This window comes from Lissotriton vulgaris, chromosome 2_1 (genome assembly GCF_964263255.1).
Source record: "Lissotriton vulgaris chromosome 2_1, aLisVul1.2, whole genome shotgun sequence".
Lineage (NCBI taxonomy): Eukaryota > Metazoa > Chordata > Amphibia > Caudata > Salamandridae > Lissotriton > Lissotriton vulgaris.
The window spans coordinates 950,686,377-950,705,030 of NC_141687.1; the positions used below are offsets into that span (position 1 = coordinate 950,686,377).

Sequence of the window (18,654 nt, forward strand, 5' to 3'; positions counted from 1 at the left end):
CAAATTACTTTACTTTACTTTGCTATTAACCATGCGTACATGAATACGTGTTTGAAATCTGCATTTCGTCTGAAAGAATCAGTTTTTTCATTACTTTAGCTTGATTCAAATGGTCTCCTGTTATTTATGGTGAGGTTGTGGGATGAGATTATCCGGCAATTGACTTCTAAACCAAAAGCTACATTTCTGTGAACTTGAAATGACAACCTGTGGACAGGGAATGCTTTCTTGATGGCTGCTCTAGTATTAAGGCTGGTGGGTAAAGCCTGAAGACAGACTAGAGAGTTCTCTTCCAGGGGATCCTCATCAATAGTCATAAGCACTGCATATTCCCGCCCATGTGCGGGACCCCGGAAACAATATAAAAATATATATGTAAAACACATATATCTCGCTCCACATATATGTACGTACATATATTATTTTTCTCACACCAATGCAGCTCTAAAACTGAGGCTAAAACAATGTAAACACATGTACATGTACTGCAATTAGTAAGGAAACAAAAAACACATTAGGTAAAATATCCCTTGAACTTTGTGTTTTAATGAGTAAAACCACTCCTAAATCCTGAAAATTGCTTATAAATAGACATTGTTAGCCCTCAGGCTGCATTGTAAAACAATAGCATAGAAAATTAAACCATTTTCAACAAAAACTGGCACCGTGCCTTTAAGGCAGCCATGAGCCCAGGCTTCCCATCATGCCTCAGGGGTGACAGTTAGGTCAGTTGTTCTTTCCGGCTCCTTCAGTCAGGACCCTGGTGAAACAGCTCCCTTTCTTTTTGATTTTCTGTCAAAAAATATTCCAATTAATCTACAATTTTTGCTTTCACTTGACGTCTTTTAGACTTGGGGTGTTACTACTACCTTTTTTAGGCTTAAAGGTGATTTTTCTGTCAAAATGCCTTCCCTCTTTGACAAATGCCCTTCATGTGGAAGGAAGATGGCCAAGACTGACACTCATTCAGTGTGAATCCTGTGCCTACCAGACTCTCATTCTTCAAATACCTGTGAACACTGCCAGGTTTTAACTTCCAGAACTCTCAAAGACCGAGACAGAATTCGCATTTATGGACTTTCTGAGAGAGCAAGATCTCCCAAAAAGCAGAAAAGTCGGAGGGCGCGGTCGACGTCGAAAGAAGTCCCATCTTGTTCACCTTCGGCGTCCGGATAGGCGTTGAAGAAGCAGACGACGGCGACGAAGAAGTCTTCAGCGTCAAAAGGCAAGGTACCTCCGCTACAGGCAGCGTCGAGGGGTAGGTCGCCGTTGAAGCAGAGGAGCTCGACTGCGAGCCAACCGGCGTCGAAGCAGCATCGTCATGCTGTGACGTCGAGGCATTCTCCGTCGATGCCTGGCCACCGGCGTTCGACGTCGAGACAACCTCCGTCGACGACTAGACGTGGTCGTTCGACGTCGAGGGAGCCTCTGCCGACACATCGTCGTCGAAGCAGCAGGGCACTTCAACGCCTAGTCAACGGCGTTCGACGTCGAGGCAGCCTCCGTCGCAGTCAGTCCTGCGACATTTGATGTCTAGGCACCCTCCGTCGCCGCCAGAGCATCGGCGTTCGACGTCGAAGCAGCCACCGTCGACCGGTCAGCGGAGATCGAGGGAGCGGGGCGACTCGCATTCAGCAAATGTCTCTCCTACAAGAACACAGGAGAGGTCACCCTTGAGGCAGGTGGTGCAAGAGATGGAGAGTGAGTCATTGGACCAGCCTCAAGCCCTAAGGTCTCAACAGGGTTCCCCAAGATCCGCATCGGCTGCGGAGGTGGAACAATCACCGATACAGGATCCTCCCGTCAAAAGGAAAAGGGTGTCGGATGAGAGAGGTCGGTCGAGGTCTTCCTCTAGACGGTCTCTGGTGAGCCTGTCCTCATCCTCCTCGGCATCTCGAAGTGACAGATCTTCGGATGGGGAAATCAGCTCTTCGGATAGGGAGAGGTCCAAGTCCCCTGCAAGGTCGCACCAGGAACAAGCGAATCAACCTCCTCCTACACGTTCGCCGGTGTGGGATCGCACCCAGAAATCTCCTCCTGTTTGTCTTTCCCCAAGGTGGTATAGACTTTTTCACCACTGGGCCAAGGACAAGGAGACGGCAGATCGGTTGAGGGCGTATCGAGATCAAGCCTCCCGCCGCAAAGCGCGGTCTAGTTCTAGAGTACACTCAAGTAAGAGAAGATCTAGCCACAGGGAGCGATCTCGTTCTAGAGCGCGCTCAAGTAGGAGAAGATCTAGGTCCAGGCGGACTCATAGTTCAAGTTCATCGAGGACCTGCTCTCACAGGAATTACTCTGACTCTAACAGACAGCCCACACTAGAGTATATCTCCAACTGAGGATATCTTCTCGTTCCAAGACATCTTGGGCAGGGGAGCCCTGAAGCTAGGAGTGCCTATGACAGCTCCGCAGGTCAAGACGACGGTCATCTTCGAAACCCGGCAGCAAAGATCGGCACCCAAACCTGTATTGCCGTTGGTCCTGGGTATCATGGATCCAGTGAATGAAGTCTTCCTGACTCCGGCTACAGTGAAGTCAGTCCTAGCGAGGATTCTCAAGAAATATCGCTATCCTGAAGAGGGTCCTCTGTTCCTCAAGTCCGACCCACCTCCAGATTCGGTAATCATTACGGCGGCTAAAAAATCCAATGTGGTGGCCTCCTCATCCACGGTACCGCCGGATAAGGACAGCAAGTTACAAGACTCATGGGGGAGAAGAGTGTTTAACACCTCAGCCTCTTTCCTCAAGGTCTCCAATGCGGAAGCTCTATTGGACAGATATGATAGATCTCTGTGGGACTCGCTTCAGAGGTTTTCTACAAAACTGCCTCAGGAAGATAGAAAGGACTTTGAGGAGATTCTGATGGAGGGCAGTCAAGTCTCCAATCAGATTATAGGGGCGGCAGCAGATGGAGCTACTCTGGCTGCGCATAGTTATGCGCATGGAATCACAGCGAGGAGATCCTCGTGGTTGCGCCTAACAGTATTGAAACCCGAGGCTCAAGCCAGAATACTAAACCTTCCTTTTTCCGGGCACATCTCTCTTTAGGGCGAGTGCTGATGAGGAGATGCAACGGATGAAAACGGAGTTAGACACCCTTAAAGCCGTAGGGCTTGAAAAGAGAAAGGAATTCCGGAAGAAGTTCCGTTGTGACAACAAGGGCTCTTCGAAGAAGAGGGTTCAAACCCTAGTCACTGGCAGAAGGGCCAGCACCAGCAAGGCCAACAAAAATCGCAATATAAAGGCAAGCGCAATTCTGAAGGAAACTGGAATCCGCGCCAAGGCAACAGCTTCAATAAGCCTCAGCAGAAGCAATGAGTCTTCACTTCCCCCAGCGCCGTTGTCCACTCCAGTGGGGGGAAGCATTGCACATCACAGGACAGAGTGGCAGGCCATTACAAAAGATAAATGGGTGTTGTCTACGCTGCAGAATGGGTACGGTCTTCGTTTTCATCGTCCACCTCCACTCGTTCCTCCAATGCCAACGTCAAGCCACCAGCTACAAATGCTAAATAAGGAAGTAGCGACACTCCTCGAAAAATCAGCCATTGAGAGGGTGCCGGTGGCTCAAAGGGGGGAAAGGAGTCTATTCGAGGTATTTTCTGGTCAGAAAAAAGGGCCAAAAGGCGGAATACAGGCCCATTCTGGACTTGAACACTCAATCTACACGCCAGAAAAGAAAGGTTTCGCATGTTAGCGCTTCACCAAATATATCCACATCTCAGGAAGGGGGATTGGATGTGTTCGCTGGACCTTCAAGATGCATACTTTCATGTCCCGATACGGCCCGATCACAGGAGATTCCTTCGATTCCGGGTGGGGACCTCCCACTACCAGTTCAAAGTCCTACCGTTTGGGTTGAAGTCGGCCCCCAGGGTGTTAACGAAGTGTGTCGCAATGGTGGCGGCAGCTCTACGCCGCAGGGGGGTCTTCGTATACCCATACCTAGACGATTGGCTGTTGAAAGGTCCTTCTCCAGACAACGTAAGGAATCAATTCCAGACATGCATAGAACTCGGTCAGCGTCTTGGCCTGCATGTCAACTACAGCAAGTCTGCCTCCCAACCCACTCATAAGATTGACTTCCTAGGAGCTCTGCTAGACTCCGCGGTAGGAAAAGTGCTTCCTTCAGGGGAGAGACAGTTTTCGATAACGCTCAAGTGCCAGCAAGTTCTTCGCAACAGGACTCAAAGTGCGAAAGATAGCCTCCCTCTTAGGGTCGATGGCTTCATGCATCTTCTTAGTACCGAACGCCAGACTTCGGATGCGTCCTCTTCAGCAGTATCTGGAGGACAAATGGGACCAGCAATCAGATCGCTGGGACGATCAGATCACTTTGTCAGAGGTAGCTCGAGCTTCCATCCCGTGGTAGACAAAGAAGCAGAACATGCAGGTGGGAGTTCTCTTCCATCAACCTCCTCCTGCACAAACGATCAGCACAGACGCGTCTTTACAAGGCTGGGGGCGCACATGGGGCCTCTCCAAGTGCAGGGTCTGTGGTCGTCCAAAGAAAGCACCTACCACATCAATTTGCTGGAATTGAGAGCAGTCCACCTGGCTCTCAAAGCGTTCCTTCCCTCGCTTCAGGAGGAAATCGTTCTAGTACAAACGGACAACACCACCACGATGTACTATTTGAACAAGCTGGGAGGAACACGCTCAAGGACTCTATCACTGGAAGCTCAGCGCATCTGACATTGGCTTTTGGCTCGCAAGTTCTGTTCAAGCAGTCCACCTCCCAGGAGAGCAGAACGTGAGGGCGGACGCACTAAGTCGGCACTTCGAAGACAGAGAGGACTGGGTTCTCAACGACTAAGTGCTATAAGACATTTTCCAGTCTTGGGGTCGTCCTTCCATAGATCTCTTCGCGGACGATGTAAACAGCAAATGCCCAAGCTTCGCCTCAAGGTTCTACCGACCAGGAACGAGAGGGAATGCCCTTTTGATCGACTGGTCAGGGGAATTTGTGTACGCCTTTCCACCCCTTCCGCTGATCCCGAAGGTGGTGAGCAAGCTGAACCACTAGTGCACAACAATGATCCTGATTGCCCCCGACTGGCCGAGACAATGGTGGTACACGGACCGACTTCACCTGTCAGTGTCTCCTCACAAGAGGCTTCCATGCAGGCCGGACCTGTTATCGAAGATGAACGTGAGGATTCACCATCCCAACCTTCCGTCACTGAACTTGTCAGCATGGCTCCTGAGGTCATTCAGTACGGCCATATAGGACTGCCACAAGACTGCATGTCCATTCTGAGAGAAGCACGACGTCCTTCCACAAGACACTCTTACGCATGCAAGTGGAAGAGGTTCTATATGTGGTGCATGCAGAATGGTCATAATCCGGTGAAGGGTCAGGAAGAAGCAGTTCTTCCCTACTTGTTGTACCTGGCTAAAGCAGGGTTGAAGTTTAATTCCATTAAGGTGCATTTAGCCGCTATAACTGCTTATAGGCGATTACCTTCACAAACCTCTTTTTAGGTCTCGCGACCTATCAATGCGCGCAAGCGCATTGAGCGGAGCGAGAATTCATGTCCTCAAAACGCTCGTGAAACCAAGGGTTTTGTTCGTGCGGTTTTGTTTAAGTTCACATGAATCACGTGACCAAACAAGCACGCGCATCAGCCTCCCTCCTATCGGCCGTACTTTCAGTTTCCCGGCCGCTCATCTTCGCAGCAGATCAAAGGGCTTCGCCCAGCGTGCGCTCTGCGGCTTCTCAGCTTCTCCTCCCCTAATTATTCTTGGAAGGCCGGCCGGCCGTACTTTCAGTTTCCCGGCCGCTCATCTTCGCAGCACATCAAAGGGCTTCGCCCAGCGTGCGCTCTGCGGATTCTCGACTTCTACTCCCCTTTCCCGGCCGCTCTTGTTTTATTTGCCCCTGGTACTGTTTGCTTTTGACGTGTGTGTGCTTCTTCTGACCCTGTCTTCCTCAGCGAGTTACTGCTATCCCCCCCCACCATGGCTCCTATTCTGTTGCTTGTTTTTTCAAACAAGCATACATGATCGTTAGCTTGTAATCCAGCACCAAGAGACCTATGGTAAATTATCGCATTATGCGTTACTTTTAACTGAACCTTTACACTCTTGCCTGTGTGGGCCTGACTAAGGAGTTACCTTGCCTGCTCATGCTGTAGGTCACGCCTTACACACGATATTGCATCCTGTCCCTTTCTTCATAGTCACCATGTGATCGTGTCTGATCATTACGCTTATCATACTCCCAGGAATCTGTATTCGAGACCCGCTTGGTGGCTTTCGATATAGCTTTTCTGAAAAACAGGAAGACACAAACTTCCTCTATACGGAAGATAATGTCTGGGAACAGGCCAACGTCTGGTTTCCCAGCACGGGTATTACCCAAACAACCACTTCAGTGTAGTTTATTTTTAGCCCCAATGCCCCCGGGGTTTACCAGCTCGATTGTCCCCAGCTTCAATCGATAGTTTGCTCTTGTTCCTCCTTCTACAGTAGAGGAATCCCAAAACAAATCACTTAGAAATTCAAACATTGTCCTAGACCTAACAATATTGAATTTTTGTAAAAAAATAAAAAGCATACACATGCGCCCCCATCAACATGTCGGTTCTTTATTGGTGCGTTTTGATACAGTTAAAGTTGTGAAGAGGAGCTCCCCGTTTTGCAAGTAATTTACTCGCTCACCCCACTTTGGAGCACCCACATCTGTAAAATCACGGAGAGCTTGAAATCGCATCCTCTTTGCATACTGTGCGTCTTTCAAAGCTCTTTCAATAAAGTGATTTACTCCTGGAAATTCAAGGGTTGGTAATTCAGAATTTTAGCAATAGGCCTGTTGTGCGTACATTTTACAGGTGCAAGGAAGCCTGCATTAGTAACAGTTCATGAACGGTAAGAACTTTACACGTGCACTAATTATGGCTTTTTTCTAGTTGCAATGCGCCCTTAATGTGACAACAGCTTTGGGAATAAGACCACACTTTTTTTGCAACATTTGTCTCAATCCGATCTTATGGTGGAGAATGTGAAAACCTGTCAAATCAAAAATGTGCGTCATCACCTCAGTTCACAAATAGCATGACCTTTAGTTATGCAACTCCTCCACCCTTGCAAGCATTGAATCCTCCCAGTCTGGGCACCTCCCTGTGAGACATCCGCCCTGGAGGAACCTCAACTGCGACCCATGGACTGCTCTGCCTTCGTGCTGCCAGGCAGACTTGGCACCTGAAGCCCAGACGTGGAACTGTGTATCAGATTGCAGAGCCCAGTCATGAGTTGGGGCTCCCAAGGTCACACTGACGCTCCAGCAAGGTCTGGCCAGATCTCTGCTAGCAAGACGTGCTCAGCACACATGAAGCAGTCAGCTGCATTTACAAACCTGGCACAGCACCAAAAGGTTCCCACCTCGAGCAACCTCGGTTGCCAGGTGCAGCCGAAAATCTAATTATACATGACTTGAGCACTGTGCACTTGGTTTAGTCTGACTGCCGGAGCAAAGTCACAGCTGCAGAACGAGGCTAGGTGAGATTTTAGGATCAGACCATATCACAAGTTTGCTTAAAGGGAACATTGCTGTCTGCAGGACAGACTCCATGAGAAGTGAACGAGTGCAGTTGGGGCTCCACCAAAACAGAACCGCAATAAGTCCATGATGATCACGAGTACAACCACCATTGAACAGCACAGCAACAGCGGGCCTACAGCATCTGCATGCAGCAGTCACATGCCAGAGCAGGTGCCCAACACTAATCAAAACTGAAAGGGACTATTCAGCACATCCATGTAAACTACACTTCAATCCAATGAAGCTAGGCCTCCTGGCTCCATGTTCGACCCTGAAGTGCAAATGAGTTAGCACATACTTTAAAAAAAATATATATCCATACAGGGTGGCAAACCATTAGGTTTAGTTGCTGGTAACGTTTGAGCTCCCTGTTAATCCTTACCGATTCCCAAATTTTTTTAAATAGCAAAAAAACCAAGCACTGGCGTTGCCCATGCTATTACAATTGCAAATAACAATGCCTTTTATTTTTGTTTTCATTTTAAAAACATAAAGGGCTTTGTCATTTACAAAACCAATAGCTCCAACTTTCCTACTGCGAGACCTATTGGCGACGCCAGTGCTTGTTTCCAGTTGCCAGCGGTAAAAGATTTCCTGCAGGGTCTGAAAAAGGTGTACCCTCCTGTACGTCCTCCTTCTCCTCCCTGGGAGCTGAACCTAGTACTATCAAAGTTGATGGGCCCTCCTTTTGAGCCCATTCATAAAGCTACTTTACAGCATATTTCCTGGAAAGCGGCTTTTTTGGTAGCGATTAGGTCAGCCCGTAGGGTGAGCGAGATTCGGGCTCTCTGTACCAAGGAACCATTTACAGTGTTTCATTTGAATAGAGTAGTGCTGAGAACGCACCCTTCTTTCCTGCCGAAAGTGGTGTCAGATTTTCATGTCAATCAGTCGATCTCTATGCCCACTTTCTTTCCCAATCCCTCTACTCCAGCTGAGAGGGCTTTTCACTTTTTGGACCTGAAAAGGGTTTTAAAGTTCCATCTGGACAGGTCCAAGTCTATTCGGCATTCTGATCAGTTATTAATTACCTATGGATCGATCAGAACTGGTCATGCAGCATCGAAACGTTCCATTTCCAGATGGATCGTTTCGTGTATCAAACTTGCTTACCAATTGGCGCAAAAACCTCTGGGGTTTACCCCTAAAGCGCATTCCACTAGAGGTAGAGCTGCCACGGCAGCTTACCTGAATATGTGCCCATGTCTGAGATCTGTAAAGCGGCGACCTGGAGGTCTGTCCATACATTTACCAGACATTACTGTCTAGATTCTGACACGAGAGCAGATACCCAGGTGGGCCAGGCCTCCCTGAGGAATCTGTTTAACAGCTGAGTTATTGGCTATTATGATTTGGTTGGGTCATGTACTTCTCATTTACCTGCAGGTGGTTGATGGGCTTGCTATTCTATTCAGTGCTTATGACTATTGATGAGGATCCCCTGGAAGAGAAGGATAAGTTACTTACCTGTAATCCTAGTTCTCTTCCAGGGGTATCCTCCTAAAAGTCATAAGCAACCCACCCGCCTCCCCAGGTAAATGAGATTCGGTACTATTACAATCTTATGGTTGAGCCCTGTCTTCAGGGTTATGCAAAGAACTGAATTAACTGTCACCCCTGAGGCATAATGGGAAGCCTGGGGTCATGGCTGCCTTAAAGGCACAGTGCTAGTTTTTGTTGAAAATGGTTTCATTTTGTTATGTTATGAGTATTTATTCAGCGCACAGATGCTCTAGCGAAGGAGCGTCCTGGCGCTTGACAAGTTCAACACAACACAACCAAGGGACCATGGACTAAAAAGGGGAAAACTCAGGGAAATAACAAAGTCTTGATGGCTCTGCGAAATAAAAAGAGGTTATCAGATGCACGAATCTGACGGAAGAGAGTTCCACAAGGCAGCAGCCCGAACTCGAAAAGAACGTCCTCCAGCTCGGCTAAGTTTAAACCGAGGAACCACAGCCAAATCCTGACCCAGAGATCTCAGTGGGCGGGCAGGAACATAGGGTATCGACAGATTCCTGAGGATCGGGCCGAGAGGCTCTTGAGAATTTTGTAGGACAGACACAGCACTTTAAATTGGATCCTCTGCTTGACTGGCAGCCAGTGGAGAGAACGTAGGGTGTTGGCAGCGGAACAAAACCTGGGCAGGCCCACCACAGCTCTGGCTGCCGCGTTCTGAACACGTTGTAGACGTGAAATTTCCGCCTGGTTCACACCTACCAGAAGAGAGCTGGCGTAGTCAAGCTGGGAAATCGCCGTCGCCTGCAACACCAGTTGCCTGGTAGCGGCGTCAAAGAATTTCAGTGCTGGTCTGAGTCCTCGCAAAATGCCAAAACAACTGGCGGCAATTATTTTGGTGTGGGAAACAAAACTAAAGGCAGGGTCTAGCCAGACTCCCAGATTTTTAATCTCCGTTACCGGAGTCTGGGTAGGTCCCAGTTCCGGAGGCCACCATTTGTCGCCCCAAAGTTCCGGTTTCTTGCCGATGATCATTATCTCGGTCTTTTTTGCGTTCAGCTGGAGATAGTTGGAATTCATCCAGCTGGCAAGCGCCCTCAGCCCATTCTGGAACCTAGGGGTGTCCAAATCAGAATCGCCGCTGAGCGTGACCGCCAGCTGAGCGTCGTCAGCGTATGAAACCATAGTCCGGCCCCATTTCTTGACGACATCAGCCAGCGGCCTCACATACAGATTGAATAACGTGGGACTCAGCGAGGATCCCTGAGGGATGCCCTGGTCCAGCGGATGACATTTGGACTGATGGGGAGGGATGGCTAATCAAAAAGATCGGTCGGCGAGAAAAGAACGGAACCACTGGAGGGCAGTCCCGGAAATACCAGCTTCTTCCAAGCGCTGGAGAAGGATAGAATGGGATACGGTGTCAAAGGCAGCGCTCAGGTCTAATAAAACAAGCGCTGCCGTTCTATGCTATTGTTTTACAATGCAACCTGAGGGCTAACAATGTCTATTTATAAGCAATTTTCAGGATTTATGAGTGGTTTTACTCATTAAAACACAAAGTTCAAGGGATATTTGACCTAATTTGTTTTTTGTTTCCTTACTAATTGCAGTACATGTACATGTGTTTACATTGTTTTAGCCTCAGTTTTGGAGCTGCATTGGTGTGTGAAAAATAATATATGTACGTACATATATGTGGAGCGAGATATACGTGTTTTTACATGTATATTTTTATATTGTTTCCGGGGTCCCGCACATGGGCGGAATTATTCAGTGCTTATGACTTTGATGAGGATACCCCTGGAAGAGAACTAGGATTACAGGTAAGTAACTTATCCTTCTGGAATCTATTAAGGTGGGAGCTTGTTGATGATTTGCCCGGAAGGGAAATTAAGGAACTTATTTAGTTGTTAAGGTGGAGGAAGAATGAGCCTTGGGAGTAGCAACGAGGGGGAATTTGATGAGGTCAGTGTCTGCATGGAACAGGAAATTCAGATGTTTACATTGAAATTTTTTCTCTCTGAAACATGAGCAGTTTTTTAAAATCAAAACTGGGGTTGGGCATCAGAGGCTTAGTGGGTACTACCAATGCCTATTGAAGTTGCAACTTTGATTTTGTTTGCTTCTTTGTTCTTCATTTAAAGATGACGATGACTCCTTCCTCCTACCACCTTTGAACAAAGACAGTCATAATGGCAGCTTTGAGCTCATTAGTTCCATGATTCCATCGTATCAACCTTGCAACCGCAGTGCTGCGCGAGGAGGCAGTGTTTCCTCTGCCACAGGTGGCTTTCGTTCTCCTTCTCCGGGGCTCTTTAGAGCAAGTTTTATCAGCTCTGCTTCCAAGGTGAACTATGTAACTTTCTCGTTCTTGTTTCAAGTGCAAGTCTGTAAAGTAGAAGTTTATTTGAACATTGTTAAACCACTTGATGCTGGTGGGATAACTATTGTTCATAGTCCTTTTTGACTCAAACTGAATTTCATCACAATCTTGCATTGTCCATGTTGGGTAAAGCACTTCATAATTTCTGAACACAGACCTCCGTGTTTGATGTCGTTTTTTTTTTAAAAACCTCACCCTCGTTGGTCAAAAAGCTCCTGCTGGATTATGCAGGCTTCAGTATGACAACATTGACCTTGCTTCTGTTATTGTTCCTAGTTAATGACCAATATGAGGCTGCTGTATGTCTGTTCAATGTGTTGTAGCATGAGACATCCTGCTAACTTGCTACCTCTTTCTTTCTCTTTGGTAGAGTTCTGGCAAGACCTCAGAGCCATCTCTCCCTGTGGAGGATTCTATGGATCTGTACAATGCTTCCCCTGAGCCAAAGCAATCTTACCTGGGTGCTGAAGGATCCCAGTTTCAATTCTCCTTAGAAGATGACACTCAAAGCCAGTTATTGGATGCAGATGGGTGAGTAACTGATTGCAGTACTTGTGGTAGCACAGCATGTTTGAAATGTTTACTTACATAATTGCTTTTCACTTCAGCTCACTCTTAAAGAATAGCACATGTGACTGTGTTTCCTTTCAGTATAATCATACAATATTTCCATTTTCTTAGTGTATTATTATTATTATTATTGCATTTATTGAGCGCACAGCTACCCGGAGGTTTCCCGGCGCTTGCCTCGGGAACCCGTCCTGGCTTTTCCCTGTGAGATAGCCCCTACAGGGCACCCCAAAGGTGAAAGCCAGGCATCCCGCCGCAGGGGGGCCGTTGTGGAGATTAAGCAAGCTTAATGCCCAGAGTTGCAGAGTGAGAACCCATGATTAGAGCATGCACCGAAGAGAGAATTATCGAGTCCGTGGACATTTGAGCTCAAGACCCTGCCGCGTCGGGAATTGAACCCTGGTCCCGGGTCTGACCTCAGCTTCCGGGTCTGCCTGCTCTACACCGTGAGCCACACTTCTCCACATCCCAGTGCCTAGTTTACTTTGATATAAAATATTCATATGATCATACTTTTCAGTTAAGGACATAATTACTCAAAATGTTACCACCATTTTGCTTTCAAAAGCTTTGTGAATCACTAATTGAGAAACAAAACAAACTACTCTCTCCCATATTCTCCTCACAAGCATTCGATGCTCCATCCTCCAGAACCTGTATGTAAGTTTTGGTTGTCCTGGTAAGTGAGTTTCAATCTGTGTAGTTGATGGCAAACATCTGCTGCCTGTTGCAAGTTTTGTTCTCTACCTCACATGATATAGCAGAATGAAGTAAGGTACATGATGTTACAGACCTGCTGGTTAGGTGGAGTAGAGCACTTCTTGTCTGCTGCATGTGCAATCTTTGACCTATTCACTTATATGTTTGGAAGTGACTGATGGTTTCCTCTTTTTCATCTGAAGTAGTTCAGGGTAAAGACTGATCCCAATGGAGATGCATCCCTGATGTTTTATCAGCAGCTATGTGCCTCTAGCTGCTCACAAGTAAATGTAATCTGATATTGTTAATAAAATCAGTAAAATGTTCTACCCCTCCTCACCCAATAGGATCAACCTTTATGTGTACCCTATCTTTGTGTAGCACAGAACGACCTGCTGCTTTGTAACTGTTCCCTAGAAATTCCAATCCTGCAGAGACTCAGTACAATACTCATCCAACTGAATGTAATTGCTTGCCACTGAACATTGAGTACACAGTATAAAATCCAAACTTTATTTTTCCTCCCTAAGGTTTTTGAATGTAGGACATAACAGGAACAAGTTTCATTCTTCACAGCAGCGTCTCATAGTTGACAGCATGGACGAGAATGCAATGGATGCAAACATGGGTGAATTGCTAGACCTGTGCTCAGGACAGTTCAAGGGCTCCCAGATGGACAACACTCAGAATTCGTGCAAGAAAGATATGGACGAACTGCTTAACCTGTGTTCTGGGAAATTTGTCACACAAGGTATGACCCCTAATAGTATAATGTCAGCTAATAAGGTCATCTATTTGTTTGTCTGGTTGTAATGAAAATACGTTGCTGCATTTTAGGATCTTCACTGATAGTCTTCAATGTTAAAGTAGTTCCCTGTTGCATTTGTGGGCCCCCTCGAAACCTATCCAAGGCACATTTTTTCCAAATGAATAATTCCAGACTTGAGAAGATTGCATTGCAGCATCAAAGGTGCAAATAGCTTAAAGCCGGACTACCATGCAGTCAAAAGTGCAGACTGGTAGGCTTATGTTGATAGCTGTGAAAATTGACTATTCTTTAGGATTCCACTGCATTGTACTGACAGTTGCCTTAGAGTCAGTTTTCCCCCCCAGCTTGTGAGAGCAGGATTTCAGCATGAGATGCTTTACATCTGCTTTTTGTGGCTGAATTATAGTGAAAATTTGACATTTCCACTGCCTCTAACATCCGGCTGGTAAGTGATGTTTTTGGGGTTTACAGTTACTTTGTTTTATTTTTTTCTGTCAAAAATGCCCTATTTTTGTTGAATGTCCCTCCTGTGGGATTGAAGAATTCATTCACAGGTACAAGGTGTGTGTGGTAGATCTCCCTGCTTCACATTCTGTTAAGGATTGTGAAATATGACAGAAGATGTTGAAAAGAACACTAAGCAGACCAGGAACGCATATAGACTATGAAGGTTGCTGCCAGACACCAGCTGAAGGGCAAAGAAGAAAGAAGAGCAGAGAAGTCCTCTTCTTTACCAACTACTGAGAAACAGCCAGAAGGAGATCTAAAGAAAGAAGGTTGAGTTGGGAAAGGACATCTCATCACCATTCTGTAATTCCAGCACTTCTAGGGCTTCAGCTACTACAAGCTCTCAGATTAAGGTTGGCTACACATCACATCGACTCCATAGAAGACATTGCTGTTCTTCAGGGCGGTCCAAAACAAAGACTGCCTCAACTCTCCCCTCCCCCCCCCCCTTCCCCTTCAAGGATGCAGGCACACTCCTCCATCTCCTTTGAAGAGATCAAGAATGAGAATATGATGACAACACCTTTGTCTAACCAATCCACCCTTTCAACTACAACTCTTCATTCTTCAAGCCTGAAACCCCAAAACCTTTTGATTGCATCCAGTTCAACACCAAGGTTCTTAATGTTCTTGGCCCCACTAAAACCAAAAAAGGGACTCTGATGTATACCAGAGGAATATCCTAAAACGCTGGCCTTACCATGCCATTGCGTCCTACATTCGTCCCTAATCCAACACCATTTCCTGTTCATCCGCTGAGGCTAGTTCCCACTGTTGAGGATCCATAACAGGTGCCTCTATGTGCTTTGGAAGTACCTCCTCATCCAAATATAATTTCTATGCCCACTTCTGTTTCCCCTATTCAGAAGTACAAAGACTTGCGTTCGAGGCATATGGGCTGCAGATGGTACATTATGAATAGATCGCCATCTGGTGTTGGGCTCGGATGATTGCACTTTGTTTTTCTCTTGGAGAGTCTTTTGTATCTTGGTGACTCCTCCCTTAGTTGGTAGTGCGCATGGGCATCGGCTCCATCCTTAGATTGTTTTTTTCCGCCATCGGGTTCGGATGAAGATCGAGACGCTCCAGATCAACTTCTGAAGAAAGTGATTTTTCGGCGCGTATTCCCTTTCCAATTCGACGGTATTGTTAGCGAACGCGTTCTTTTCCATTCCGATGCGTTACAAATTCAAAATAGAAGAGAAAAACTTGGATCTACGTCGAGGAACAAGAGACCTTTCTCGGCGCAGTCAAGCCCGGAGTCCATGGAAAGGACTCCATTCAAAAAATGTCCATCGTGTGGTGCTAAGTTCCCACACAAGGACCTACACGAGGTGTGCAACCTCTGTCTATCGCCTGAACACGAATCCAGGGACTGCGAAGCCTGCGCAGCATTCTCCTCCAAGCTAACGATCAGAAATCGTCGAGCTCGAAGACACGAGGCTTCCAGAATGCAGGCGGAGGCGATCCCGGAGCTGTTCGGAGACGAACAAATCGAGGAAGAAGAGGACCAGTCGGGGTCGGAAGGGGACCAGTTGGAGGTTGAAGAACTCTTCGAGCAACAAACCGTGAGTGACGACGTCCCCTTACCGAAAAACCGACCCCGTGCGGTAACGACCCCGCCCTCGGGCCCGGTCAAATCGCTGAAAAAAGTTTCCGACGCCCCGCCTTCGGGCCCGGCAACGAAACCGAAACTGAAACCGAAACACTCGGAATCCCACCACGTCGGATCCGAGAAAAGGGCGTCATCGACTTCGACACCGAGGCGGCATACAAAGGAGAGCTCGGTATCGAAACATTCCATGTCGAAAAAGAAATATGATGTATCGCCCAAAAGACACTCGATACCCAAAAAGTCGGAATCGAGCAGACATTCGGTGTCGAAAACAGAAAGATCTGAGGATCGAAAACAAAAACAGCTCTCGGAACCAGGACCCTCGGTACCGATTCAAGAGCAACAAACAGATCCCAAGCAAAAGATCTTGTTTATTGACCCACAAACTGGGAAAGTGGTCACGAAGAAGAGAAAGAGTGAACAGTCAGAAGATAAACCTCTTCCTCCAAAAAAGAGAACAATGGGGACGAACATAACTCCTCCTGCTTCTCCTCGTCCTACAGACACACCCTCTTCTCCTATTCCTCACAATAGGCCACATATTCCTACACCCTCCACACCAAGACCAGCTACACCTCAGTCAGATGTAGACAGTGATATAGGGGAGGGAGAACCTCAAGGGGATGACGAATCTATCCCGGATGAGGAAGATCCATGGGAAAATTACGATGTAGGGTCAGATGAGGACAACGACCCAGAGCTATACCCCTCAAAGCCTTCACCACCTGATGATAACACAGGTTTTGTGCAGCTCATTAATAGGGCAGCAAAATATCACAAACTAGATATGCACACAGAACCTCAGATAGAGGATTTCTTGTTAGAGACTCTACCTAGTGCACAGAGAACATCAGGTACTCTTCCTATGCTAAAGGGTCTTCTCACTCACACAGAAGAAATATTCGAAAACCCAGTGAGAGCCAGGGTGTTAAACCCAAGAATCGATAAAAAATACAAAGCGGCTCCAAAGGACCCAATATTTATTAGAGGGCATGTACCTCTAGACTCGCTGGTGGTCTCAAACGCTCGTAAGAGAGCAAACTCATTATCTACAGGAGAGGCTCCTCCACCAGATAAAGAGTCGAAGTTAATAGATGCATCAGGCAAGAGAGTAGCATCACAGGCAGCAAATAGCTGGCGTATAGCTAATACACAAGCACTACTCGCACGTTACGACAGGGCACATTACGATGAGTTAGAAAAACTTCTCACACATCTTCCAAAAGAACATCAGAAGAAGGCAGACCAATTAATTCAGGAAGGTAAAATAATAACCAATACTTCCATTAAGTGTGCGTTAGACGCAGCAGACACTGCAGCAAGGTCTATTAACACTAGTGTCATGCTAAGAAGGCACGCATGGCTCAGAATCTCAGGATTCAAACAAGAAGTTCAAACAGCCCTACTGAACAGACCATTTGATCAGAAGACATTGTTTGGTTCAAGTACAGACGAGACATTAGAAAAGATGAAAAAGGATACAGAAACGGCTAAGTCAATGGGAGCATTGCAACAGCCAACGCACAGAGGTTCCTTTCGTAGATCCACCTATAGAGGGGGCTCAAAAAACACAGGAACAAATCAGCAATCCACATCTTTCACACCAACATCACCCAGAGGTAATTCAAGAGGTAATTACAGAGGTAACAACAATAAGGGTAGAGGCCGCGGAAATAATAACAACCGCAACGCCTCAACACCAAAACAGTGACTTCATAGATCTCCCCCCAGACCACATAACACCGGTCGGGGGACGTCTATCACAGTTCCTACCTGTCTGGGAAAACATCACGTCAGACAAGTGGGTGAGACAAATTATCCAACATGGTTATTGCCTAGAACTCACAGTTACCCCACCAAACATCCCCCCCAAACAGCGCCCAATGAGTCAGGATCATCTGACATTGTTAAGAGAAGAAGTGATAGCACTTCTACAAAAGCATGCAATAGAGAAGGTCCCAAAGGATCAACAAGGAACAGGAGTATACTCTCTATACTTCCTGATCCCCAAAAAGGACGGGTCCCTACGACCAATATTAGACCTCAGACCTCTCAATGCTTACATAAATTCGGAACACTTCCACATGGTCACGCTCCAACAAGTACTCCCTTTACTGAAGAAAGGGGACTTTCTTTCTACACTGGATCTAAAAGACGCTTACTTTCATATCCCAATTCACAAAGCCCACAGAAAATACCTGAGGTTTGTGTTAGAAGGACAACACTACCAGTTCAAGGTCCTTCCGTTCGGTGTCACAACAGCACCGAGAGTTTTCACAAAATGCCTAGCTGTGGTGGCAGCACACCTAAGAAGACAACAAATACATGTCTTCCCATACTTGGACGATTGGCTAATAAAGGCCAAATCAAAGGAAGAATGTCTTCACAACACACAGAAGACAATTCAACTGCTGCACCACCTAGGGTTTACAGTGAACTACAAAAAATCACACCTGCAACCAAACCAGATCCAGCAATACCTGGGGGCTACAGTAGACACAGAAAAGGCAATAGCATACCCCAACCCAATCAGAGTACAGACAATGGTCGGGTTAATACAAAAATTTCAACCACAACACTCACTACCAGCACGAGTGTTTATGCAACTATTAGGCATGATGTCCTCTTGCATACTGCTAATACCACATGCCAGACTACAAATGCGCCCACTACAAGAGTGTCTAGCGACACAGTGGAATCAGGCTCAAGGTCAGATTACAGATCTGGTGTTGGTAAACGACCGGACGTATCGCTCTCTGAAGTGGTGGAACACAGAAAACATTTCCAAAGGACGGTCGTTCCTAGAGCCAGTTCCACAAGTAATAATAACAGCGGACGCATCGCTCTCCGGATGGGGAGCGCATATGGACAAATACACAGTACAGGGGAAGTGGAGTGCGCAGCAAAAGAAACTGCACATCAACTACCTAGAACTGTTAGCAATATTTCTAGCACTAAAAGCTTTCCAAATGCAAATAACAAACAAGGCAGTCCTGATCAGAACAGACAACATGACTGCAATGTATTATATTAAAAAACAGGGGGGGACACACTCTCTCCAACTGTCCAAACTAGCACAGGACATATGGAGATGGGCCATTCCTCAA

At 46.8% G+C, this 18,654-nt stretch overlaps 1 protein-coding gene across 1 annotated transcript in view; it reads left to right on the forward strand.

Annotated features, from left to right (window-relative positions):
- CLSPN (claspin) overlaps positions 1-18,654 on the forward strand; it is a 202,306-nt gene that overhangs the window by 68,275 nt on the left and 115,377 nt on the right. Inside the window, exons 6-8 of the mRNA XM_086954200.1 lie at positions 11,149-11,351; positions 11,758-11,918; positions 13,187-13,407. Coding sequence (XP_086810326.1) covers positions 11,149-11,351; positions 11,758-11,918; positions 13,187-13,407 — 585 coding nt within the window. The remainder of the gene's footprint in view (positions 1-11,148; positions 11,352-11,757; positions 11,919-13,186; positions 13,408-18,654) is intronic.